General features: G+C 53.5%; 1 protein-coding gene across 5 annotated transcripts in view; it reads right to left on the bottom strand.

Annotated features, from left to right (window-relative positions):
* TLN1 (talin 1) overlaps positions 1 to 24,250 on the bottom strand; it is a 30,571-nt gene that overhangs the window by 3,606 nt on the left and 2,715 nt on the right. For 2 of the 5 annotated variants that reach the window (XM_036330424.1, XM_036330427.1), the window contains exons 1-49: positions 22,914 to 23,042; positions 21,215 to 21,377; positions 20,887 to 20,984; positions 20,503 to 20,632; positions 20,266 to 20,418; positions 19,863 to 20,005; positions 19,644 to 19,771; positions 18,950 to 19,010; positions 18,217 to 18,321; positions 17,738 to 17,893; positions 16,881 to 16,982; positions 16,635 to 16,711; positions 16,224 to 16,404; positions 15,947 to 16,060; positions 15,726 to 15,834; positions 15,296 to 15,504; positions 15,033 to 15,131; positions 14,563 to 14,613; positions 13,871 to 14,038; positions 13,182 to 13,476; positions 12,510 to 12,676; positions 11,576 to 11,704; positions 11,283 to 11,399; positions 11,068 to 11,181; positions 10,734 to 10,868; positions 10,450 to 10,578; positions 10,166 to 10,268; positions 9,796 to 10,004; positions 9,317 to 9,436; positions 8,955 to 9,152; positions 8,648 to 8,787; positions 8,370 to 8,463; positions 8,194 to 8,283; positions 7,961 to 8,083; positions 6,784 to 6,927; positions 6,165 to 6,326; positions 5,785 to 5,925; positions 5,514 to 5,695; positions 5,188 to 5,320; positions 4,882 to 4,983; positions 4,624 to 4,794; positions 4,385 to 4,534; positions 4,173 to 4,274; positions 3,974 to 4,093; positions 3,104 to 3,250; positions 2,821 to 2,987; positions 2,534 to 2,717; positions 2,318 to 2,443; positions 2,104 to 2,220 (exon numbers count right to left, since the gene is read on the bottom strand). In XM_036330424.1, coding sequence (XP_036186317.1) covers positions 2,104 to 2,220; positions 2,318 to 2,443; positions 2,534 to 2,717; positions 2,821 to 2,987; positions 3,104 to 3,250; positions 3,974 to 4,093; positions 4,173 to 4,274; positions 4,385 to 4,534; positions 4,624 to 4,794; positions 4,882 to 4,983; positions 5,188 to 5,320; positions 5,514 to 5,695; positions 5,785 to 5,925; positions 6,165 to 6,326; positions 6,784 to 6,927; positions 7,961 to 8,083; positions 8,194 to 8,283; positions 8,370 to 8,463; positions 8,648 to 8,787; positions 8,955 to 9,152; positions 9,317 to 9,436; positions 9,796 to 10,004; positions 10,166 to 10,268; positions 10,450 to 10,578; positions 10,734 to 10,868; positions 11,068 to 11,181; positions 11,283 to 11,399; positions 11,576 to 11,704; positions 12,510 to 12,676; positions 13,182 to 13,476; positions 13,871 to 14,038; positions 14,563 to 14,613; positions 15,033 to 15,131; positions 15,296 to 15,504; positions 15,726 to 15,834; positions 15,947 to 16,060; positions 16,224 to 16,404; positions 16,635 to 16,711; positions 16,881 to 16,982; positions 17,738 to 17,893; positions 18,217 to 18,321; positions 18,950 to 19,010; positions 19,644 to 19,771; positions 19,863 to 20,005; positions 20,266 to 20,418; positions 20,503 to 20,632; positions 20,887 to 20,984; positions 21,215 to 21,344 — 6,525 coding nt within the window. In that variant the 5' untranslated portion in view covers positions 21,345 to 21,377; positions 22,914 to 23,042. Of the gene's footprint in view, positions 1 to 2,103; positions 2,221 to 2,317; positions 2,444 to 2,533; positions 2,718 to 2,820; positions 2,988 to 3,103; positions 3,251 to 3,973; positions 4,094 to 4,172; positions 4,275 to 4,384; positions 4,535 to 4,623; positions 4,795 to 4,881; positions 4,984 to 5,187; positions 5,321 to 5,513; positions 5,696 to 5,784; positions 5,926 to 6,164; positions 6,327 to 6,783; positions 6,928 to 7,960; positions 8,084 to 8,193; positions 8,284 to 8,369; positions 8,464 to 8,647; positions 8,788 to 8,954; positions 9,153 to 9,316; positions 9,437 to 9,795; positions 10,005 to 10,165; positions 10,269 to 10,449; positions 10,579 to 10,733; positions 10,869 to 11,067; positions 11,182 to 11,282; positions 11,400 to 11,575; positions 11,705 to 12,509; positions 12,677 to 13,181; positions 13,477 to 13,870; positions 14,039 to 14,562; positions 14,614 to 15,032; positions 15,132 to 15,295; positions 15,505 to 15,725; positions 15,835 to 15,946; positions 16,061 to 16,223; positions 16,405 to 16,634; positions 16,712 to 16,880; positions 16,983 to 17,737; positions 17,894 to 18,216; positions 18,322 to 18,949; positions 19,011 to 19,643; positions 19,772 to 19,862; positions 20,006 to 20,265; positions 20,419 to 20,502; positions 20,633 to 20,886; positions 20,985 to 21,214; positions 21,378 to 22,913; positions 23,043 to 24,250 lie in introns of those variants that run through there. The other 3 variants (XM_036330428.1, XM_036330429.1, XM_036330426.1) reach the window with 2 other exon arrangements.

The following is a 24,250-nucleotide window of genomic DNA, read 5'->3' as shown; positions in this document are numbered from 1 at the left end:
AGACCAGCGGTTGCCAACCTTTCAGACCTCGCGGACCACCGGTTGGCAACAGCTGTTCCAGACTATATAGATGGTGGAGAAAAGGTTGTTGGGGCCTTGAATTCATCAGACCAAGGAACTTAGAATTTTACATAATATATAGAAGTAATAAAAAATATTTTGATGTATGTGTCCCTCCAACAAATTATTAAAGATCAGCTAGGTGGCAGATTCTGTGTGAGGTGCTAGGGATGCAATGGGGAAAAAGATAGACAAGGTCCTTATTATTGTGGAGCTTATATTCTAGTTTTGGTTACAGACCAAAAAGTAAGTAGATAAGCAGAAATGCTAAAGACTGTGATTTGGGTTGTGAAGGAAAGGAGGCGGGTGCTGTGATGAGAAATAAAAATGAGGTCCTGTCTGGCCAGTGTAGCTCAGTGGTTGAGCATCTTCCTATGAACCAGGAGGTCACAGTTTGATTCCTGGTCAGGGCACATGTCCGGGTTGCCGGCTTGATTTCCAGTGTGGGGTGTGCAGGAGGCAGCCGCTTGATGCTTCTCTCTCATCACTGATGTTTCTATTTCTCTCTCCCTCTCCCTTCTTCTCTGAAATCAATAAAAACATATTTTTAGAAATATGATTAAAAAAAAAAGAGGTCCCATTGCAGACAGGTGATCAGGAAAGGCCTCTCTAAGGAGCAGACACTGAAGCTGAAGCCTGAAGGATTGAAAGGGGCCAAACGTTCAAAAAGCTGATGAGAAGCAAGTGCAAGGGCCTGGAGTGGAATAGGGTGCAGAACAGAAGAGAGGGACAGGGTAGGCCTGGGAAAGTCAGCCGTGGTGAGTGAGGAGTTAAGTCTACCACAGAAGCCAGGCAGTCACTAAAGGGTTTAAGTAGTAAAGTGACATGATATAATTTATATTTTAAAAAGATAATTCTGACTGTTGTGTAGTGAAAATGGATTGGGGGGGGGTGAGTAAAGAAGCAGGGAGATGAGAGATGCGATTGAGGCTATAGCATAAATATAACTAAGGATTGATGATGGTTTGGATGGTGGTGGTGGTGGTAGAGATGAGGGGAAAAGACAATGAGATCCGGAGGGAGCATGATCAAGACTTGCTAATGGGCTTAGATGTGGGGAACAAGAGAAAAACATTAAAGCTGGGTTTCTGGCTTTAGGACTGAGTTACTGACAGGTGACATTTCCTGAGATGGGAAGGATGAGGGAATAATCAGGCCCGGGAGGCAAAAAGGGAAAAGTTTCCACTTGGACATCTCCAATTAGAGATGAAAACAGCATATCAGAAGGATGACTTCAGCAGTGAGAAAGATGAGGAGGAGAGGTGAAACTGCCAGAGCCTAAGGCAGGGAGACCCGTGAAAACTGGTGTAGCAGTCCCAACGAGTAGAAAGTTGAATGAGTGCTGACTGGGCCTGGAGAGGAAAGAGAATGGAGAAAGGTAGTTGGGAGGACTTGGCAATGGCCTGATATGGTGAATAAGGCAGTGAAGTCAAAGATGACTGAGGGACTCTTTATGCCTGGGAGGTTGTTACCACCATCCACAGGAAGGAAGTAGCATGTCAGGAAGGAGAGCTGGCTGGAGGGCACTGCACCCCGGCGCTAATGTCAAACAGGCTGATGAAAATAACTAACCTCAGAACTGGGAGTCAACTTCTTAGAGAACAATAATGAAAGTGGCTGAATTTGCCAAAGAGAAGAGAGGAAGAGGCCCTCTGTACGATGTGGGGACGGCCTCTTCATTCACTGGGTTGAAGGTGATGCAATGACGACTATAGAAGAGATGTTAGAGGCAAGAGAAAAACTAGTGTCCCGAAAGCCAAAGGAAGAAAGAGTTTTAAAGAGAGGCTTATTACCACACCCCAATGCGGCAAGTAGGCCACTGTGACGGGAGGAAGTGGGAGATGGTGGTGAAAGAAGACAGTTGTAAAATGCTGAGTGAAGAGGTGAGGAGGGGGAGACGAGCGTAGCCCACTTGAGAAGTCTGGTGATGCGCGAGGGGAACGTGTGTGACTGTTTACATTTCTGTGAATACACGTGCGGTGCAGCTGCAGCTCGCACGATCCCGCTCTGACTCGAGGCCCTGCAGCCCCGAGGCGTGCTCACCGCCAGTTCCTGCCGTATGTGTTCTGTGGTTGCCTCCAGGGCCCGTGTGCCTTTGGTCGCCTCATCTTCCACAGCTTTCACAGTCTTGAGCAACGATGTCACGTTGGTCACCATCACCTAGGGGTGTCGGAGGAGTGGGGAGGGTCATTTTAAGGAACAGGAGGAGGCACTTGGACCCGTTCCCTCTCCCGAGGCGGTGCTCGTGCTCCCCAACCTTGGCAGAGTTCTTGAGCTGCCACACAGCAGGGTCATCCCCGACTTTGCCGGCTGCAGCCTTTGTGGCACTGATGAGGTCTCCCAGGGCCTTGGCCACGTCTTTCACGGCGTTGATCAGCACCACCTGTGTGGGAGAGCAGAGGCTCTGGTCTGTGGGAGGAAAAGGGGGAACAGGAAGTGCATCTGACCAGAATTAGGGGCGTTAGGTGGATACCTGGGTCTCGGGGTCCTCGGATCCCAGGCTGGCTGCACCCAGCTTGACCACATCAGCGAGGCGGGTGATGGTGGACACAGAGGACTGGGCGGCCTGTGCCAACTTCTCCTGGCTCCCAGCGGCATTCTGCACCAGGACCTTGGTGTCCTCCACCAGCACCTTTGCGGTCTTCAGAATGCCCTCCCTGAGGGAGGCCCAGCCCAGTCAGCTCTCCTCAGGTCCCTTGCCCTCCAGCCTCTCCAGGCCCCATCGCACCCCGCCTCCCTGAGACCCCATTCCCTCCTCACCGGTGGTCAGCAAAAGTTTCAGCACCCTCGCGATTGAGTGTGCCGGCTGTAGCAAACATGATGGTGGTGTCCAGGTCGGCAATGATGCCGGACACAGCACTGGCCGCTGTGATGCAGGCCTGGGTGCCACGATTCCCGGCTTGGAGTGCAGCCAGCACGTGGGAGACCTAGGGGAGGGTAGTCACACGGTGACTGTGGCAGGTCACTGGGTGCCTGGGAGAAGGCACAGAGGAGAGGGCTGGGAAAGGCGGTGGGGTTGGAGGCCATGGATGAGCACTGTCACCTTTTCTGAGACTTTCCGGGCACACTCTATGAGTTCCTTTTTGGTGTAGGCGTCACTGGGGCTGCACTGCAGGGCGCCTGCCTTGGTGACCAGAGCAGAACAGCCGTGCCCCAGCTCCTGTACCCGGTGCTTGATGTGGGCACCTATCTGTGAGCAGATGGGGAAGGGAGATAGGTTTTACCAGAGGCACAGCCATTTCCACTGTGCTTGGAGGAGTCATCAAGTACCTAAGAAAACATGCATCGCAGCACAGACTTTTCCTGTTTCATATCCTTTCAACAGGAGGTCACCTCCTACACATGGATAATAATAGCATGCGGGTACCGGCTGGTAAGGATGGTGTTAAGCAGTGAAGAGGAGAGTGGAGAAGCACTGTATGCGGGGGCATTTGAAATCACAGGGCCATGGATTACAACTTGGCCTATATGTGGTTGTGGAGGGTTGGGGGTAGGGATTAGGTGTGTCTTGCTGAGATCCAATTACTAGCTTTCTTGGAAAGCCAGGAGCTTAGGGAAGGAAGGGCTTCATGGCTCTGCAACAAAGTAGAACTGAGAAGGGCATACAGACTCGCAGCAGAACAGAGCAGCAGCCACAGGCCCAGAAGAGGGTTGGCAGAGGCCACAGCAGCGGGAAACCCACATCCCAGGCTGTCCCCCTCACCCCTGTACCTCCAGGCTCTGAGCCTGTCCCCACACAAAGCTCTGACTGCTCATCTGTGGAACGGCCCTGAGGGCGTGTTCTCATTCTATGAAGACTAGAGGGAGTTGTGGGTGGGACAGCCACAAAGGCTGACATGATGGGGACAAGGGACATGCCACTGGGGTTCTCTGTGAGGAGCAGGGGGAAGGTCACAGATGCTTCCATGTTTACCTCTTCGTTTTCAGCAGCAACTGCTGCAGGCTTGGCCTGTAAGGCCAGACGTCCATAGTCACTGGTCAGCTGGTTAGCAAGAGGGCCCAGCTCCTCAGGGCTGGTGTTGGACTTGGTTACCTGGTAATGATGGGAAGGGTGAAGTTATGTCCAAACTCAGCTCCCCGAGGGCAGTCCTCTTATACTCTTCCAAACTCACCATCTCTTGAACGGTGACAGCAATGGCTTTGGCTGTCCGCACCATAGTTGTCTGGTAATCCACGAAGGAACCTTCTGGTTCACCCATTGGTCCTTCATCTAGCTGAGGGGGAGAATGAGGGAAGGGGAAAGATCGTCAGGGTCTCTGCCACTGTGCTCAGGAACCCTGGTCCTGGATAGCCTCAGTGCCCACAGGCACCCCAAGACGCCAACCTGGTTGATGGCCTGGCTGATGGAGTCCACCATGCCACCGACGACCCCAGCAGCACTGGCTGCCTCATTGAGGGTTGTTGTCAGGTCCTCTACAGCCTCTGTCATCATCTGCACAGCCTCCTCCAGGGCTTCCTGGGTGTGAGCTGCTTGCTGTGGGTGAGAGTGAGTGAGTGGAGTGCGGACCTGCTCCTGCTCCTCTAACCACTAACCAGCAGCCCCTCCCTCCCAGACCTCAATACCTTGGGGTTGCCGCCAGCCTCCTTGGCTGTGTACAGCAGTTGCAAGGCAGACTCTGCCAAGGTTTTAGTCTGGTCCAGGAGTGCCATCTGCTGTGGGTGGCTCAGGGTCTTGGAGGCAGCACCCACTGCAGCCAGGGTGAGTGGCTCAAAGTACTGCACCATCTGAGATACCTGAGGCAGGGGTTGGGATGGCGGTCAGCGGGGCCAGGTGCCCTCTTTCACCCTACCCCCGGAACTCCCACGTGTCTCCCCAAATACCTTGTGTCCCAGCTGGGAGGCTTCAGCCCGGGCAGCACTGGCCAGTGGCTCAATAAGGTGGGAGATTTCCTGCACTGCAGTGAGCATCTGAGTGTGCAAGGCCTGCAGAGGAAGTGGACTTTAGCCTGGGACCTGGAATAGGACCCTCTGCTCGCACAGACCCCAGGCTTCCTTCCATACCAAGCTAACTCCCCTTGGCATGCTGCAGCCTCTTGATGTCTCTGTGAAGCCCCTTCCTGAATCCCTGTCTTCAAGTCTGTCCTCTCTCTTCTCAGACACAACCTTTCACATACCCGCTTCCCTTACCTCCTGAGAGATCCCCTCGCGGGGAGCAAGCTGCTGGCTGACCGCAGCAAGGGAAGCCTGGTCGAGGTCCCGCAGACAGCTGTTCAGAGCTGCGATGGCCGCCTCACACTCCAGCTGCCCTGGAGCCTTGTCCCTGCAGACACATCAGAGGCTCTACCACCAAGAATATCCCCTAAAACAAAGCTAGCCTATCTATCCCCGTATCCTCCGAATCCGACAGCAGGTGTCCCCGACACTATTCCATCTAATTGCATCTCAGCACCCACCCCCCCATTCTGCCACAGTGCATGTCCCCCCATCACACTGGTTCTCCATCCCCTCAGTACCTCATGCTTGTAATAAGCTTCTTGATGGAGTCCGAGACAGTGCGGGAGTGGCCAGCCAGCACTGACCAGCGGGGAGGGTCCCGGGGATTGACTGCCAGGGCCCGAGCCGTCTGGATCAGTCCCCCAGCACTCTCCAGCATTGTCTTGGCAGAGATCACAATGGGCTCCATAGCAGCCCGGCCCTGGGAAGAGAGGAGGGAGGTGAGTCTCATGACTCCCAAGGAGATGAGGTGGCAGCTGGCTCATCAGTCCTCCCTTCACGTGGCCTCACCTCAGGGCTGATCTGGGCAGGAATGCTGGCAAACTCAGGGTTGGATGCAAAGGCACTGAGGTTGTCCACAGCCTCCAGCAGAGGGGCTGTTGCTGCTTGGCACTGGGCCCGGTTCTCGTCCGTGAAGGCCCCGTCTAGCGCCTGCAAGTGGGTGACAGAGAGGCCCTCAGGACGGATTGTAGGCAAAGGAGGTGAAGCCCAGGTCTCCCCCCTGGGCTTCAAGGTGTGGGGACAGGCGGGTAATGACCAGTAAGAATAGGAAAGGGCTTGGGCTCAGGAAGACGGGATTTGGTAAAGGCCTGGGGAATGATGGTGGCGGGACTCAGGGGAGAGAAGACTGGACAGGTCAGGGAAAGGTTGAGAATTCAAACACTGGGAACCTTGATGGTCTTGACAAGATTGGCTGTGCTGTTGGCCACCTCCTTGGCTGACTGGACAAACTGGCGCTTGGCGGTGGGATTGGCGGTACGAGCAGAAGCCAGGCGGCAGCTGTTGCACAGTGCCGAGGTGTGTTTGGCCACAATGGTAGCTGCAGAGAGCACCTGAGGAGACAGACACGTGGAAGAACCATGATGAGGGCAGGAGAGAAGGGTACACTCTCAGGGAGGAGCCACTATAGGTTGGGGGATGAGAATGATACCTTTGGAAATCTAATTAGGAAAGATTTGGGAGACAGAGATTCCCAAAGATGAACAGGATGTGAGGGAGGGGGAAATAAAAGTCAGGAAGACTAATGGAGAACTTCTAATAGGTCAGTAGGAGAGTAAGTTCAAGCATCTACAGAGTAACTGTGAACTCAGCAGTAACTGAAAGAATGATGAGAAATGTGACAGGAAAAGACAGTGACCCAAAGAGAAGCTGTGTGTGGAAGCTGAGAGATGGCTCTCTGCCGTCTCCTTCCCCACACGCCCTGCATCTCCCCTTTCCCCACGGGGCCAGTCCATCCTGGCTCAGTATCCTTTCCCAGACTTGTCCATGGTACCTGTTCCCTTGAGTTACCTGGGCTTGGGTACAGCCAGACTCCCCCAAACTCTGACAGGCCATCTGAATTGCCTGGTTTGCACGGGCAAACTGTGTGGGCTCCACCAGCCCTTGCTGTCCAGCTTGGCTGTTGGGGTCAGAAACACCAACCAGATAAGCAGCCTGGGGAGAGAGAAATTCGGGGTGAGGAATAAAGAATATTCCTCAGGTAGGAATCAAATAGTGACAGTGGGGACAAAGGAGAGTAGGAGTAATTTTAGTGACCGGGGTTCTATATGAGTAGAAATATTAATAAACAATACAAATTAGGTATTCACAACTTAAGTTATTAAACAATATTAATGAAATGGTTACTAACAAATTAAACCATCACTAAGTTATTAACAAATTAAGTTAAAGGTATGTGTAAACTATAGTGACACTATAGAAAGCTCCCCACCCACCCCCTGCATGCAAAGCCTCTTTAAAGACATGGTTCTAAAACTATGGGGGTCATTAGGCTAATTAACATTTACAGCTCCTCCAAGCTTCGGAGATTGGAGAGAGGAAAGGGTGTGATGGTTGCCAAAATTTCTGTATGCTTGGAAAACTATCATAAGGCTTGGTTTGTACTTCAACACATGATAGCTTTGCTTTTTCCTCTTCATGCTCTTCCAGAATAAGTCAAGCCATTTAAAGCAGGCCACCCAACAGAAAAGGGAAGGGGAGCTAGGGGAGATTGAGGGAGCTGGACGGCAGGCCTTTAAGTCAAGATGATGAGCTCTCAAGCTAGTATTAAGAATTCATATACTAAAGCAAAATGTTCTCAGAGCTACCACAGGTTGTTTTATATTTTATAATGTGGAAAAAAGGCAAAGTTAAGTGGTAACTCAGATAACTGGAAATTTAGTCATTGGTACTTGAATAAAGTAATAATTATGTGAAAAATTATGGACATATGCTAATTAGTACATACCAAGAAAGTGAGGGCTGGAAAAGGCCCAGTATTGGACACTGTAATCATAACCCAAAGCACCAGGGTTCGGGGAGGCACTGATCGTAACTGTTGTTGTTCTATGATTACTGACAAATCTGTACTCCAGGAGGGATAAAGAACCCGTTTCCATAGCGTTGGCTTGGGAAACGTCACGTGTGTCAGGCTGTGAGGAGGTGGGGTAGGGAAAGCAGGGGCATTCCAGGAGCCACTGAGAATAACCTGTGCAGCTGCCTCGGTGAACCCACAGAGGGCCTTGGAAGCTGTGGCAATGGCCTCTCCGAACTCCGGCAGGTTCCCGTTCTTGGCATTTTGGGAGATGCCAGTCATGGCCTCACCCAGTACCTGAGGAACAGAGGGTGTCAGGGGAGTCAGCTTCTGTCATCAGTGGGGTACAGCAACCCCTGGGTAGTTTCAATTCCTGCCCTGTCCTCCTGGGTTCCCAGCTGCATTACCTTTGAGTTCTCCATTACACTGTCCAGGCAGCCAAAGTAGGACATGTCACTGATGGGCTGGACTGGGTTCTCTAGGAGTTCCCGGACTGTCTGTGTAGGTGGAGAGCCAAGTAAGACACCTCTCTCACTCCAAACCCGGAACACCTTCCTCAACCTCAACCCTGCCAAGTGCCCACCTCCAGTTCTCGCAGGGCATTGTCACACTCTTTCTGGCCTGGCGCCTGCTGGGTGCACATGGTGATGAGCTGGTTGATGCTGTCCGTCACTGCCCTGCGAGGAGCAGAGAGTTCAGTGAATGGGTGCACAGGTCATCATTCCTGGGTCCTATATACATGGGCGTCTCTAGCTATTTCTCTTTTGTATGGAGCCACTTCTAAGCCAGGGACATCTCGTGAAATGCCCCTTTCCCAGTCTCTCCAATGCTCTAGGGCTGGGCTTCCCAGCTCCTGCTTACCGGGCAGCTGCAGCCAGCTGACTCTTGAGGTTGGGGGCAGCCGGGTCTGTGGACAGGGCCTTGGCAGCCAGAAGAAGTTTGCTTGAAGACATGGAGATGCCCTTCAAATTGGACACAACCTGGGCCCGGTCCTCCTGGCTCTGTTGAAGGTGAGGAAGTCAACAGATGGTCTAGTCCTTTCTTACCTGTCTCTAAAAGGTATCTTCTGTCCACACTCAAGTACTGCTAGAGATTGGGGAGGGGAGGGAGCCAGGAGCAGGAAAGGACTCCCTGGTCACACAGGTGCCTTATCTAACCCTCTTCATACCGGAGCCTGCCCTGCCATCTCCACGCCAGCTTCCAGGAAGGTGCTGAAGTCCTGTCCAAATCGACCTGAGGCTCGAGCCAGGTCCTGAGGGGTCCCCCGAGAGGCCTGCACCAGTTCTGTGGCTGCCTGATTCAGCCCAGCAGCTGCTTCATTCAGCCGGCTCTGAGCTTCTTGAAATGTCCCAGTGCTGGGAGGAAGCTGCAGGGTCAGAGAGACATCGATGCAAGAATGCGAGGGAGAACTTGGTAAAGGAGTGCTGCGAGGTGGGCCCAGAGCCTGGGAGCAATGGAAGGGAGTAAGTCTGGGAAGTCAGGCTCAGGGAGAGGCCTGGAGATGAAAGGAGAAGCCCCTAGTCCTCCTACCGAGTCACTGAGGAGTCGCTTGCTGGCATCTCCCACTGCTCTCAGGGCGTTATCCACATCTCGCTGGCCAGGGAGGCAGCTGACACAGCGGTTCAGTGCCTGGGTCACTGCTTTAGCCACCTGAGGCAGGAAGGGGATGTGTCAAAATGGAAACAATTTGGGAGATCCCCTCCTCTCCCATTGGGACACTCTACTGCCTCTGAAAGTGAAAGGAGAAAGGGGGTGTTGCAGCCGAGTGGGCTGAAGTTAGGGTATCAAGTAACAGCGATCAACTTCCCCAAACTTGGTGTTTAGCTGTCCCTGCCTCAGCCTAACTGAGCATGTGTGCTAGGGTGGAGAGAAAGGGTGGGGTCCAGACCTCAGGAGCAGACCTGAGAAGCTGTGCCTTTGTCAGTGCAGATGAGGCTTTGCCCATCGGAGTGGGCCTTCTCATGGGATCTGGGGGTGAGGGAGGAAGTGGCCCCTTCCCAATACCTGACCTGGGCAAGCCGCTGCTGGTTCTCAGGGTCTCCTGGATGGCCAGTTGCCTTTTTTGCCTCCTCAATGAGGCTGCTGGCCTTGTCCAGGACATCACTGGCCGTGTCAAGCACAATGGCCTGCACTGCAGGATCCGATGTCAGGGCAGCTACGCCCCTAGCGGCCTGGGCCAGGGACCGCAGTCCACCTGCCACATCCCGTGCTGCAATACCTGGGAAGACAGGAGAAGAAGGAAGGGGGGAAAAAACCCTTCATCACCAGGCCCTGGTCCCAGTGGTCTCCTCTTCCAGGCCCCATCCCTCATCCAGCTCCTACTCCCCCCCCCCCCCCGGCCCCCTCACCATATGCCCATTCTGGGCCCTACCCACAGACCTGCATAATTCTCATTGCCCTGGGCAACCTCCCCCAGCAGCTGGGCGATGGCAGAGCTCACTGCTTTGGTGCTGTTGCCCAGGTCCTGGGCACATTTCTCCATCTAGGGATAAAAGAGGAGTCTCAGAGGTGGGAGATCAGATACAAGGGGGACTGGGAAGGGGGAACTTGAGAAGCTACTTGGGGGCAGCCAGCAGGTAAGTGACAGTCTGGGAAGCTCTGGGGCATAGGTGGGAAGAAAGACTTCAGGGTTTGAGTAAGAACAAGATCTTGAGCATACTTACTGTCTCCCCAGGTAGGGGTTTAAGCTTGCCGTCTCGAGCAGCTGCCTTCACCTCCTGTAGGTCTCTCTCTAGATTCTGTACCAAACTCAGTGCAGAATCCATCTCCAAAGGCCCACATGCTTCCTGAGCCTACAATGACATGGGGGTTTGGGATGTACGAGGTACCGCTATGTCCCACTGATGATTCAGGTTACACGATTATTCCTGTTTTAGGTTATTCTGCAGATTCCCCAGTATTCCAGGACTCCACCCTCATCTTCCAAAAAGACAGCCAGCTCCCATACCTTCTGGGCAGCGGTGCGGAGCTCAGCCAGTGCGGTGCCAAGGTTTTTAGCGCACTGACTCAGCTGCATGGCTGAAGCCTGGTCCTGAATTGTGGGCACTGAGGCCTTTGCAGCTGCCACCATCTTCCCACCTGGCTGTAGGGAAATAGGTAGGCAGATTAAGGGCACCATCCTTCCTCTGGGCTTGGTACAAGGACAGATGATAGGACGTGGTGAGCATCTGGGCTGAGTACTGAGACAAAGGCTACAGGCAGAGATTTAAATTGTGGGAGCTATAGGGGACACAGGAGGGTGGGAAGGGTCTGGTCTGAGAGGTGGGGAGAAGATGCCTTGCCTGAAGGAAGCTCTGGCTGGCAGCAATGAGAGCTAGCTGGGCGCTGGGACTGTCAGGCTGGGCTTGGCTCCCTCGGACGCCTTGCACCAGCAGTGGAATCTGCTCTGCCACAGCCTGTAGATGAAAATGTCATGACAGTCACCCCCATCCCCAGGCTGGGGGAAAGTCCCTCTCCTCCCACACCTCCTCCCACCCCATGCTTCCTGGAGTCTCACCTTGCAGCTCTGCACCAGCAGGGGCTGGGGGCCAGCAGAGACCTTGGGGGTGGAGGCTGCATGTTGGGCTGCAGCAATGGTCTGCGTAGCCGAGGCGGCAGCCTGTTTGGCTGCGTGCTGTGAGGAAGGAGTCGTCAGGACAAGCCCTAGGCATTCCCATACCCAGTCCCTGGCCTATCCTGCCCAAGCCATCCTCCAAGGAAATATTAAGTGACTCTCTTCACAGGTCCCTCCCAGCTTCAGTCCTCCCACTGCATGCACACAATTGCTCCTGGTTCATTTCCCAGCCTCACCTCGAGGCGCTGCACCAGCTTTTTCTTGATGGCATTCTGTGCAGCTGCATTAGTCGCCATGCGTAGGCCCTCAGCTGCCTCCCGTAGCCGCTGCTGCTGCTCCTCACTGTCAGGGTTGGCAGCTGCTCCCTGAGAGGTGGAGGGAGACAGCCGTCACCCTCAATAAGCTCTGCTCTGACCTCTCCAGACTCAGACTTCTCCTGAAGTCATGATCACCACTGAGAGGAGCCCTCTCAGGCCAGGGGAGGGGAAATCTGAGGTGGACCCTGGATTCCCTTAGGGATGCTGAAACCCCTTCTTTAGGTGAAACTGTTTCGTTTCCTCTTTGGGGAAGGGATCATATTCTTCCCCCCACTCTACAAAATCCCACTGGCAAATGGGGTGAGCGGCACTCTCTGGGACAAGAATGCAGTTTGGAGCAGGGACCTCGGGAATACCAAAGCAGGGGACCTGATTACTCCTGCAAACTGTGAAACACCTGGAGCCCAGGGGCGGGGGAGTCTTCTGGCTTCTTCCTGATGGTCCCCTGCACCCTGTGCCCCGTGTCCTACTGCTTTGTCTTTGCAGTGCTAGCAGCGGAGGCCCTGGGGCTGAGGCCTACGTGCATTCACAGGAGAGACCAGGAAGCAGAGGGATCCAGGCAGGTGGTGGCAGCAAAGTAGGGAAAAGCAGAAATAGCAGACCTTGGACTCAAAGGAAGAAAAAGGGTACAATTGCCAATCAGGCAGCAAGGACTCTGGGAATCATACTGGCTGGAAGCTTGGCCACCGTCCACCAGCAGCTTAGGGACATATTTACTTCCTAAGAGCTCCTGTATTTGTTCTCTTGTATTTTCTGCTTCACCTGGGTCTCCCCATCAGATGAGGGTGACCGTCTGTACTGGTCTACTCCCCTTCAGGGCCCACTCTGGGAGTCTGCACAGAAGTCTCTGTACCTTGGCAGCCTCCACCATCTTGGCTGTGGCATCAGCCAGGATCTTGGCAGCGCTCAATAGCTTGCGGGAGTTCTCCAGGTCACTCTCCCCTTCGGCATCAGCCTTGATGGCGTTGACCAGGTCGGAGGTAGCTTGGGCCAGGATGCGGGCCTGTCGCACCATCTCACCTGAGGGGACGGCACAATCAGGTGAGGACCCCAGACACAGAGGGTGACAGGGGTGCAGGACAATGGTGCAGACAATGCAGAGATGAGGCTTTTTGTGACCATAGAGACTGGGGAGAAATTCTTGAGTGATTTCCTTGGAGTTATTACTTTCTGGATCTAGGATCTTGGAGAGAAACATATTTCCCAGTGGGCTTCGATGGGAGGGGAAAGTCTTCCATGGGTATTTTCAGCAAATAGGATGAGACACGTTTTGTAAAGGCTTTAGGGAGTGATGGGTGAGGTAAAGTGCCTAATGACACCTTCCATCTGTTTTTATATACACTTTCATATATTCTTCAATGCGCCATGGAAGGCAGAGCAGGGGTTCTACTCCTGCTTTACAGACGGGGAACCCAGTCTCCTGTGCTGAGTCCTTAGGGGGAGGTGGCAGGTCTGCAAGGGAATGTCCAATGGGCTCGGCGAACCTCACTGGGCTTCTCTGTCTTCCCAGGAGTGGTGTCCTTACCAGCATCACCCATGGAGCTGAAGATGTTCTCGGTGACAGTCAGGATGGTGTCAGTGGCCTGGTCGTAACGGCCAGCAGGCCCAGCCCCACTCGCATGGGCCCTCACATGCTGCAGCAGGTCATTCAGGGCCTGGGTGACGGCTGTGGCTGCCGCCCCAACCCCCCTCAATAGCTGCCCATCCTCTGTTGCTGCCTGGGAAGCCGACACACAGCCCTCCACAGCTTTGGCTACTAGTCGTCCGGCCTCCACCAGCTGCTCTTGGCAGACAGGAGAGCTGATTGTAGGTGCCACCACCTGTGGGCAAGCCGAGTGTCAGAACTGTAGGCAAGGGAAAGGAGTCATGAGGTGGGGTGTTTGTCACTGGGTTGGGTAATGAGACCACGGGAACCAAAGAGATAAAATAAGAGGCTCTTGTGTGGGTGGCAGCACCCGCCTTCGGCATGGGCTAGAGCAGTGGTTCTCAACCTTCTGGCCCTTTAAATACAGTTCCTCATGTTGTGACCCAACCATAAAATTATTTTCGTTGCTACTTCATAACTGTAATGTTGCTACTGTTATGAATCGTCATGTAAATATCTGATATGCGGGATGGTCTTAGGCGACCCCTGTGAAAGGGTCGTTCGACCGCCAAAGGGGTCGCGACCCACAGGTTGAGAACCGCTGGGCTAAAGCAACCTTTGGGACTCACCTTGGTACAGGCCACCAGCTGGGAGGTGGACAGGGCACACTGAGTTGCCGCAGCAATAACCTGGGTCTGAAGACCTGAGTCCTCTGTCCGCTGGGCCACACTCTTGGCCTTGAGGACCAGGGCAGCTGCAGCACTTGCCACGGCCTTGGCTAGTTGCATGAGCACCTCCTGTGAGAGAAAAGCAGTCAGCTTGGCCTGAGATCAGGCTTGGATCCCTGGACCCTTCTCGGAGGCGTAAGCTGGTTCATTATTCCCACTGACTCCAATCACAGGACAGTATGCAGAAGCAACCAGAACCTACCCCAAGCCCCTGCCTTGAGCACCCAGTAGGACAGAACCCACACCGAGAGAAACAGAGCCTACACCCAAGGGAGAAATGTGCGAGGCGGATACACTCGGTCAGCGATGGGAGGGAAGGGCAGCACTGTTACAGGGGGATGGACAGAGGAGGTACTTTAGAGGGTCCCTCTCATCCCCAGCTTCTTTTCTTCATTTCTTCTCCATCTTGGGAGCAGTCACCCTGGAGTCTTGGGAACAAGTCCCTGCACTACCCTCCCTGATCCCATTTCCCAAGCCCTGCCTCCCCATCTCCCATCATGTCCTGCTCCCCAGGAGGCTGGGGGAGAGGTGCAGAAGCGAGTGTATGCGGCTCAGAGGACAAAGCTGGGAAGGCCCAGGCCAGAGGCCGTTACCGTGGGGGGATCGTGGGGAGATCGAACCCCAGACCCTCTGGGTGCACATATCTGCATGGGAAATCCAGGATGACAAGTCAACTGAGGAAACTGGAAACTGGCACGGGGTGGGGAAGGGGCTAGAGGAACAGTGTCCTCAGGGTGGTAAGGCCTAAAGGATGGCAGGGGTTTAAGATGTCCTCGAGTTAGGGCCAGGGTTATGTATGGGAAGGAAAGGGAAAAGAGGACAGGTGGCTAAAAAATATCATCAATGAGGACCAAGGGTGAACTAGTTAGTAGGTTAAGTTTGGATTCAGAGGTTCTGAATTCTCATCCCCTAAAAAAGGATTGGAGGTTCCCAGTATCATTCCTGGAGACAGGTTCAGGTTGGCTCTGAGGGGTCAATTCAGAGAGCAGGGCTAGGAGCTGGACTCAGGATCAGAGGTCACCTCCTAGGAACTGGGGTTCTGGGGGTTGGGTAAGTCACCAACCTGGAAGTGGGGGTCAGTATCACTTTCCCCAATTTGCTGCAACAGCTCCCCACTGGCCTGGCCCACGTTCCCAGCTGCTTGCAGCAGGTTCTGACGGGGCTGTGGAGAGTGAACACCAGTCAGAAGCTGCCCAATCCCTGCCCACACGCCCATGGGTCCTACGTGCTCAGGGCTCCCACACTTTCACCCTGTGGCTAGAACTGTCCCCTCTTCCCTGGGCTTGAACCCTCTGTCCTCCTCAGCTCCATCCCATGGCCCCTGACCTCAGCGCTGGCCGGCTGGGCGCTGCGCAGCAGTTCTGACACTGCGCCTGCGAGGCCCTTGGCTGCCTGCAGCAGGGGACGGCCACTGCCGCCTTCATCCTCCAGCAGGGCGGCCAGCAGCTTCACGCCACGGGACATCTCCGTCAGGTTGGAGGAGATCGTGGTGACTGCGCAGCCCACTGCAGTATAGTCTGTCTCAGCAGGGTCCCCTGAGGGGAGGAAGGGGGCATGTGTGAGAGGCAGGGCAGACTAGAGGACGGCTGGGAAGGAGCACGGTCACAGGCACTCGGTCACACACGTGTCCCGAGAGACGTCACACTGTCCCTTCCATGAGTCAAGGTGCAGTCACGCCTGAGCCTGCCATACTCGTGCTTGCACACGCTCGCCCTCCTCCTAACCCACCGCACAGGGAGCTTGGTGTGCAGCCTACCTGCTGTCAGGTTCACCACGGAGGCAGTACCGGCTGTGATGGCATCTACCTGGGAGTGGATCTCATGCTTTGATTCATCCATCTTGTTCTTCCGCCAGGCCTTAGAGGCCTGAGAGAAAGAGAAACACACCTCAAGATCTGCTCTGTTTTGATGAACCCCAACCCTGTACCCTGGAGTCCCAGCTTCAGTACGGCTGACCACTCCTCCATCCCATACTCACAGCATCCTGGCCCAGAGGGGGCAGAGTGTCAAAGTCATCCAGAGTGGCCTGGGCGGCCTGCACAGCCTGCATGCTGGAGTTGATGGTTCCCGTGAGTGCCTGCTGGGCCGAGGTCTACAAGGAGAGGAGTGCGAGGGAACAGAGAGAAGGTACGTGAGGACTTGAGGCCCGGGAGAGGAATACAAATAGGGACGGGGAAGAGACTGCCTAGCTTGGGGCTGGGCCCAGCTGCGGCTGGGGGCGGGGCTAGTGCTGTGGTGGCAGTGGGCGCTCTTACCAAAGGAGGCATGTGTCCTCGGTGCATCTGGCCACTGGTAATCTGCTGCTGGGCAGGTGGCATGCTGCCCACCTGGAAGTTCTCAGGACCAGAGGCTCCAGAGCGCATGATGGCAGGCAGGGCCACAGAGCCATGCTCCACTTTCCCCACCCGGTTATACTGCTGCTGAAGGACTGTCGACCTAGAGAGGGGACACACTGAGGAGCACTCCGGCCTTCTTCCTCTCATGCCCTTCCCACCAGCTCTCCCGCCGTCGCAGGGCCTGCGGTCTGGGTGGTGTATGAGGTCTCCTTACAGCCTTTGACTTGTTACAGGACCGCTCTACGTATTCCACACCCCGCAACACTATGTGGGGTCAAGGCTTGCCTTCCCCGCCCCTGAAGGATAGGATCAGCCCGGCCCCCTTCGTACTTTTTGGGGGACACAGAGTCCTCTAGCATAGTAGACTCCTCATCTCCCTCCATCCCAAAGTGGTCTTTGCTTTTTTTCTGTAGAAAGGAAAAAAGGAACAAGAGTTAAGGAAGAGGAGGTGAGGAAAAGGCAAACTCTTTCCCCCCCCAATCAGCCATTTTTCAGAATCTGGGTCCCCCTTTCTAACGGAGCAGCTTGGGGAGAAGGTACAGGAAGATAAAGAGAAGGCTGGTGGGGGGTGCTCACCTTCTTAAGGATGATATCTATGTAGCCGGCGATGAGCTGTGCGATCTGCTCCCCCTCAGTTGTCTGTACTGAGTAGTAGCCATCTTGGTAGTCCCCGAAATCCTAGGGTGACAAGGAGGGGCTGAGTGGGAAAGCTTGGTAATCTTTCCAGGATGGAAAAGGGCAAGATGGGAGCCCCAAGGTCTAGCTGATGGGGTTTCTTCCCACGCCAACAGCCCTCTAAGACGAGCTTGCCTCATTTTATTTCTCCATTTTCATCAACATCCTATTTCTCTATGTCCCTCACTGGAGGGAAATATTTTATTCTGAGCAGTGGTCTTTATGCTACACATGCTATTTAGGAGACCTCTTTTCTCTCAGGGTAATAAAATTAGAAGGACACTAACATTTACCATTAAATGACCACACTTGAAGGTTAGCACGTTTTGAAAACTGAAAACTAGCATTTACTAATTTCTCTCATTAGGGCACTTCGTCAAGTTGGTATCAGTTTCAATTCATAACACCAAAATATAAAGCCAGAGGGGAATATTACAGTACACAGTTGCTGCTGAAAGAGGGAAGGCATGTTTTCTATCACCTTTTTCTTCCCTCTCCCCATTTCCCGTGATCTCAGTTTAACATTTACAATTTTGTTCTATTTATCTTAATGAGCAAGTTTCATTTAAACGTCACCTAACTCTCTAGGAGTCTCTCCTCTACTTTAACCTCCATATTCCTGCAATAGTTCCAAAGTTCTCCTTTTTATCTGGAGTTGCATTCAGTACACCTGCCCCGAGGGAGGTGGAAAGACCTCTGCAGCTGCCCATTCTCTGAAATTTCCAAAGCCCTTTCTCCTGAGCCCCCCCCAGGCTCACCAGGGTGAAGCTCTTGGGAGAGGCAGCCCAGCGTTTGATGTTGGTGAGATTCCATTCCTGGATCACCTCTTTGGTCTTCTCATCCACTCGCATCACACACTCCTTAGTGATGCCCAGAAGCCTGGGCACCAGCTTGTTCTTTCCTTTCATCTTTTCCTGTTGGTGTTGGTGTTATAGGTCAGAGGTTGAATGAGAAGTGAGCTGTCAGTTCAGATTAAGACCACAAGGGGGTGCTGAGGTGGGCAGGAGCGCTAAACTAGGGTGTCTATGGATGGGCCCAGGACAAGGCTACTTTAGGGAAAAGGGAAAGGGAGGGAAAACAAAGGGTAGGGAGGGATGTGGTGGTGGAGAACTGACAACAGGCAAGCTTTCACTAGGTAGAGAATGCTGGGAAATGAGACTGAGGGCAGGATCCGACTTTCAGATAGGCAAGGGTGAGAGTGGAAGCAAGGAGGGCAGTGAGAAGGTCCATAACCCACCTTAACCAGGAAGAAGGAGACACCATAGGTCTTGAGAGAACGGGCTAGCTTTACGTAGCGTACCTTGGCCTCAATCTCACTCATCTGTCCACAATTCTTGTGTGCCTTAGAGCATGAAATGAAAAAGATTTAGCAAACTCTGGGGAGGATAATGTTACAGACAAGGAGTTAGGTTGGGATGTTAACTGTAAGGGAGAGTATTAGGGGGATAAAGGAAAGGTGAGGGAGTGCAGAGTGTGAGAAATGAGAGGGTGAAGCGTTGGGGGCTGATAAAGGATCTGCAGGAGCGAAGTTCAAGGGACACAGGCAGACACTCTGGAGGCATGAATGGACAGTCAGGAAGCAGGTCAAATAGATGGCCTTTGGGGCTGAATATTCAGAGTGCGGATAACACCTTACATTTGTACAAAGACATACTTTTCACAGTAATTTCAGGTGTATTATCTCATACGATTCTCCTATCAACCCTATGCAGGGCAGGTACTGTTATCCCATGTGAGAGGTAAACAAAAGAAAACAGGAATATTGAGTTGCATTCCACGGCAAATACAGTGATGGAGCTGAGACTTTAGGCCCAAGTCTTCTGCTTTCTTGGCACAGGAAATGTGGGAGCACAGCACGGTGGGTAGAAGCGAAGTGGGAGCAGATGGGAGGGGGCAGGGGTCCATTTAGTCAGTAGGATTAAGCAGCAAAGCTCCCAGGTCATCCCAAACATTTTCCCGTCCCCATTCACCTGAAAGATCTTACGTTCTCCCTTCTGCTTCACATACTCCTTGGGCAGGAAGTCCTTCAGGCTACACCAGAAAAGGGAGGGTCAGCATGTAGTGGATGGCATCAGGGACATAGGGCCATGACTGTGGGCCTAGGGGTGTGAGGAAATGTCTAGCACAGTGTTAGCTTTAAGGAGAAGGAAGACTCTGAGGGAACAGAGTCCGGATTGTTCCTGAAATCGAGGTGACTTAGCATTAGCTCTTGAATGCAGCCTGTGTCTCTCCCTACAGGGAAAGGGAATAAGGGAACTTGAGTTGGAGGCTCAGTCCCTGAGGGAAAGAGGGTCAAGAGTATGATTTCAGGGAGCCAGGAGCAGAAGGTGCTCACTAGAATGGCCATGCCTGTAGGACGCTTGAGTCAAAATGTACCCTATATTTCCCTCTGGCTACTGCAGTAAAACTCCTCAGAGAATCTCAAGAAAGCTATATGCCTGCTTCAGACATACGTAGCAGGGGAAGAGATCTGAACTATATTCATGTTCCACATGGGGCCAGTAAGGAGACAAATGGTGATAGGAGCTAAAAGGGTACCCATGTGGTCAAACCCTGGCACCTCAGGAGAGAAAGGGGTGAGAAGGCCTGGGAAGGAGACAGGACTGTTGGGGCCCAAAGGCAGAGAGTCCTGGGCGCTGACGGGGTGGAACATGAGTCACTCACTCAAGGAAGCCCGCCTTGTGCTTCTGCTCATTGTGGGGCCCAAACTGGACCTGGCATTGGAAGCCAGCAAACTCACAGGCCTTGTCAAAGGAGACGGGGTGGGAGCCGTTCAGGATATCATCTCGTGCCTGGAGAGCAGAGGGGAAGGAGGTGGATGCTGTGTGCCCCTGGCTGGCCCCTCTCCCTACCTCCACTGCCCCAGGCAAATCCTCTCCACACCTGCACATAGAGAAGGTTCAGCTGTACTGGGTCGCGGGAGTCCACATTCTGGTCTGAGTAGAAGAACTTCCTCCGCAGCAGAAGCGTCTCGTTCTCCTCCACTCCTTGCTCCCTCAGCGTGCGGCCGTGGTCCAGCCAGTTCACTGGGACACAGAGTCTGCTCAGTGCCGGGGCCCCTGGCCCCTGTGCTATCTCTGGCTTTTTGTCTGTTCATTTCTTCATTTCCTACCTTCTCCCACTCATGTGCTAAGTTCTGTGAGTATAGGACTTTGTTTGATTACTGATGCATCCCCCGTGTCTGAAACAGTGCTTGCAAAAGCGGGTGTTCAATAAATAACAGTAAGTGGCTGACCCCTGCCACCCTGACCATTTCCAGGGCCCACTGTTTCCTACTTCTGCTTACACTCATCATCTGTGTGCAGTTTCTGCTTTAGTTTCTCCATCTTCTTCTCATCTCGGAGCAGTGTCTTGTCCTTTCGTAAGGTGCCTGTTACTTCCTCCTTTTTCTCTTCCATGAGCTCTCGAACCAGAGAATATTCATCATGGTTGGTGATGCCTGGAGGAAGGAGAGAGGGGGAGGTAGGAGGCAGCGTCTTTTGCCGGAGTTGGAGCCTCCCTCCTGAGCCCTCAGCGCCCTTACCGATACGGGCACAGATAGTCATGAGCATATCAGTGACGGTCTTAGAGTCATCCACCATGATAGTCTTCACAGTCCCATCCAGCATGCGGATCTTCAGGGGCCTCTGCTTCTTCCTGTACTCCATGGTGTCCTGTGGGGCAGGAACAGGAGATAGGGGCCCGCTTTAAGCTAGAGGCATTACTTCCTTTTAACACGGCCAGAGGGAGGAAAGATTACAAGAAGGACTAGAACGGCTCACTCAAAAGCAGGGTATTATGACTGCTTGTCATAGACAGAAAGCATGGGAGGGATCGGAGACAACAGACATGGGTGCTGAAAACAGGAGGTGGAACCGGGAAGTTGATGGAAGAGGATGTTGGTGATCCCTGATGAAGTGATACTCACCCCATTTCGGAGCATGTAGTAATCCAAAGCTTTCCCGGCCTCCAGCCATATACCCTTTTTGGGGTCATCATCGGACAGAAACAGCCCAAAGTCACTGGCTAAAAGAGAGGATGGATCACCTCAGAACTGAGGACCCCAATGTGGCTGAATGGCTGCATCACTGCCCTTACTAGTTCCTCAGGGACTCAGGGCTAAAAGGGGAGGGCGGGAACCATGGAGCACAGACCTGAGGGATGAGTAGCCTTAGGGGGCAAAAGGGTCATCCCTCAAGGCTAAGAGCCTGGGAACACAGAAGGGACCGAGCAATCACAGGGGTAATCAGACTCACGAGGTCCAGCTGGTGCCTCTGGAATCCGTTCACGGATCATGCGACAAGCGTCGTACACCATGGTGGACGGCTCGAACTGCATCGTCTTCACCACATTCCCAATGCTGATCTTCAGCGAAAGTGCAACCATGGTGGCAGCTTCTCTTCTCCAGCCTGGCTACACCTGGCCCATGGCATCAGGGTGTTAGGACACCCTCACAGGGGGAGAGAGGTCTCCCATATGGAGTCCCAGGGAGGGGTGTTTTTGAAAGGGACTCACCAAAACAGACAGTAATGAGGCGGTTTTTGTGTTATTTAATAATTTTAAAGAGTGAAAGACTAGTTACATCAAAAGGACCAGTCCTAACCATCTAAGACATCTGAAGGAGAAGCTGGTGTGCACGGTGCAAGAGCAGGTCTGGAATTCCATGTTACCTGGGGCAGCGCCTGTTCTCACCACTAGAATCTGTGCCTCCTTTCTTCCTTCCAAGTGTCTCTTTCTTGCCCCTTGTCTCTGCTCCTTTCCCAGACCGACTCTGCCTTGTTTTCATCTTTTCCGGGTTCAGCCTTTTTCTGTCTGTCTCACACGGAATCCTGCTTGCTGGCTTTTCCCTGTCTGGGATTGTCAGAGCTCTGCCCTGACTCACTGTGTGACCTTCTCTCTCACAGCTTCAGCTTCCTTCTCTACAACCTGAAGATATTATATTAGATAATTCCCAAGGGCTTTGGAAGCCTGCAAACACTGAGTCCAGCTAGTTTGGCAGGAAGACCAAATACTGGCTGTTCAAGCCACCTAGACGCACTCCTGAACCAGCTTTCCTCTAACTTGAGATGTGCAAGGAGCTTCGCCCATATTTGGCTTCCCTGGCAATCAAGCTAGAATAATGACCCTCCAATCCAAGGGGATCTCAGAAATTATCTAGTCAACTCTTCAATTTTGCAGAAAGAATCAGACCCTGTGAAAGCACGGGGCGGGGGGGGGGGGGGGGGCGTTTCAAGGCAGGTCAGAGGAAGAGCCCGTTCTCCTAACCCAGTCCCTGCTCCTTCTAAGTCAACAACCCCCCCCCCCCCCACACTCTCGCCTCCTCAGTAAGTCCTTCTCAGACTCTCCCTCCGTCTCCGCTCCCTCCCCAATGGTATTCAGTGCTTCTCAGGATACTAGTCCCAACCTGCCGGCGCCGCCCTCCTGGCACCAACTCTTAGTGGGCTGGAGGAGCCACTAGAGGCGGCAGGTGGCGCACAGTGCACCGGAAGGCAAGTCTGCCTGGCAGCTGATGATGTGACCCAGCTCCGTAAGGGGATTGGCTTAACTGAGTGAGCACATCCAGGCTGCCTGGTCCCCTCCTGGTAAACTGCTAGCCCCAGGTGGGATAGCAGGATTAGGGGCAAAGTTGGAAGCAGAATTAGGAGTGTTGGGATACAGAAGATAGTTGAGTACCAGGGAAGTTGAGAGGGGTATATTTTTTGGGGGCGAAGAAATTAGAAAGGATGGGGTGTGGGGGATTGAAAATTTAGGTAGAAACAGGAGACAGGTGAGGGCCTGGGTTAGGGTCTAATGGACCATTTTGACATCCTCAACAGCCAAGAGTCTCAAAAGAGAGGAAACCACAGCTCGCTCTCTAACTTTACTCCCAAGCAAGAGAGCACCCTCCCAGTCTCCCGTTCCAGCTCTCTGCCCACCTCCCAGTTCCGCGGCACCTCTCCCAGTAGGTGGACAGACCTGGATGTGAGGTCTCTGGAGGACTGGAGCGAAGCTGGTGGAGGAGTCTGAGGAGCCGAGGGCAAGACTGAAAGGACCCTCCACCCAAAGCTGAAATTGCACATCTCTCCCCATTTCCTCCGGACATATGGGCACCCCCTTCTTCCTCAAGTACGGAAACCTCTGGTGAGACCCCGATAAGGGAGTTGAGTCATTCCTACCCCTGCTCTCAGGCTGGTCCTGAGTGGACATCCACAAGTTACAAGAGGGTGGGAAGGAAGGGAACAGAGGAGTGAATTGAGGGTGATGAGGGCATAGAACCAGGCCCCTGGAAGTATAGGGAGAAGCTACCTAGTTCCTGCTCTGGCCTGAGAACTTTCTTACCCTTTCCATGTTTTATGGAGGAACAGCAACAACAACAACCCCCCCTCCCCAAGTCCCCCTCCCAGGGAACTCCTCCTCCCTCAAGACATTCCTGAGATACATTCCAGAGGAGTTGGGCAATTGGAGGGGGTGGGGGGGAGCGGAGAGGGATGGAGGACAGGAGGTCAAATCCCAGCAAGGAATGGAATGTAAGTATACCGGGGATAAGGAATTTGGGGCACATAGAGAATACAGTCAGAGCAGATACCCACAAACGGAGGTGCAGAAAGATAGGGAGGGAGTTAGAGAGAGGGACAAAGGGGGAGAGAGAGCTAAAGGCAAAGTCAGAATGGAAGAGGGCTGGGGGAGTAACACTCAGTCTGTTACCAAATTTGGCTTCTGAGTCCGCAACCGCGAGGAGGGGGAGTGGTGAGGGTTGTGGGTGAGACTGACATATCCGGCCTCAAGTTGCTGGAGGCTCATTTAGGGCTGGACTGGGCAGCTAAAGGTCTGGACCCGACCTCTCCCAACACAGCCTCTCCTCACCTATACCCTTACTCATGCATATTCATTCTCCCCAAACGTACCCCAAGAGAGCCTACGCACAGGGCTCTTTCCCACAGAGCTACTTACACTGTCTCTAGATACACATTATCTCAAACACACAGCCCCTACACAGATCCCATCGCAACCACATTATCTTCCCGTAAAGACCTCATCCCACACACACGCTTCCCCACAAATACACCTCTATCAGCAAGCACAACTGTCGCCCCACATCTCTGCTCCCCATTATGTAGCTATCCTCCCTCCATTCATCCCGCAGGCATTTCTGAAGTCCTGCTGTAGGGAAGACCCTGGGAACCAAGATAAGCCCTCCCTAGTTTTTGCGCTCAAGGGGCTCCCAGTCAGAGGAGTGGATAAGTTAAGCACAGAATTGTACCAGAGGGCAGGATGTGGTAAAAGCCAAGAGGTGTGTGCTCAGGGGAGGATCC

This window comes from Myotis myotis, unplaced genomic scaffold (genome assembly GCF_014108235.1).
Source record: "Myotis myotis isolate mMyoMyo1 unplaced genomic scaffold, mMyoMyo1.p scaffold_m19_p_12, whole genome shotgun sequence".
In the NCBI taxonomy this organism is placed as follows: Eukaryota; Metazoa; Chordata; class Mammalia; order Chiroptera; family Vespertilionidae; genus Myotis; species Myotis myotis.
This window is presented reverse-complemented; position numbering and strand designations above follow the sequence as displayed.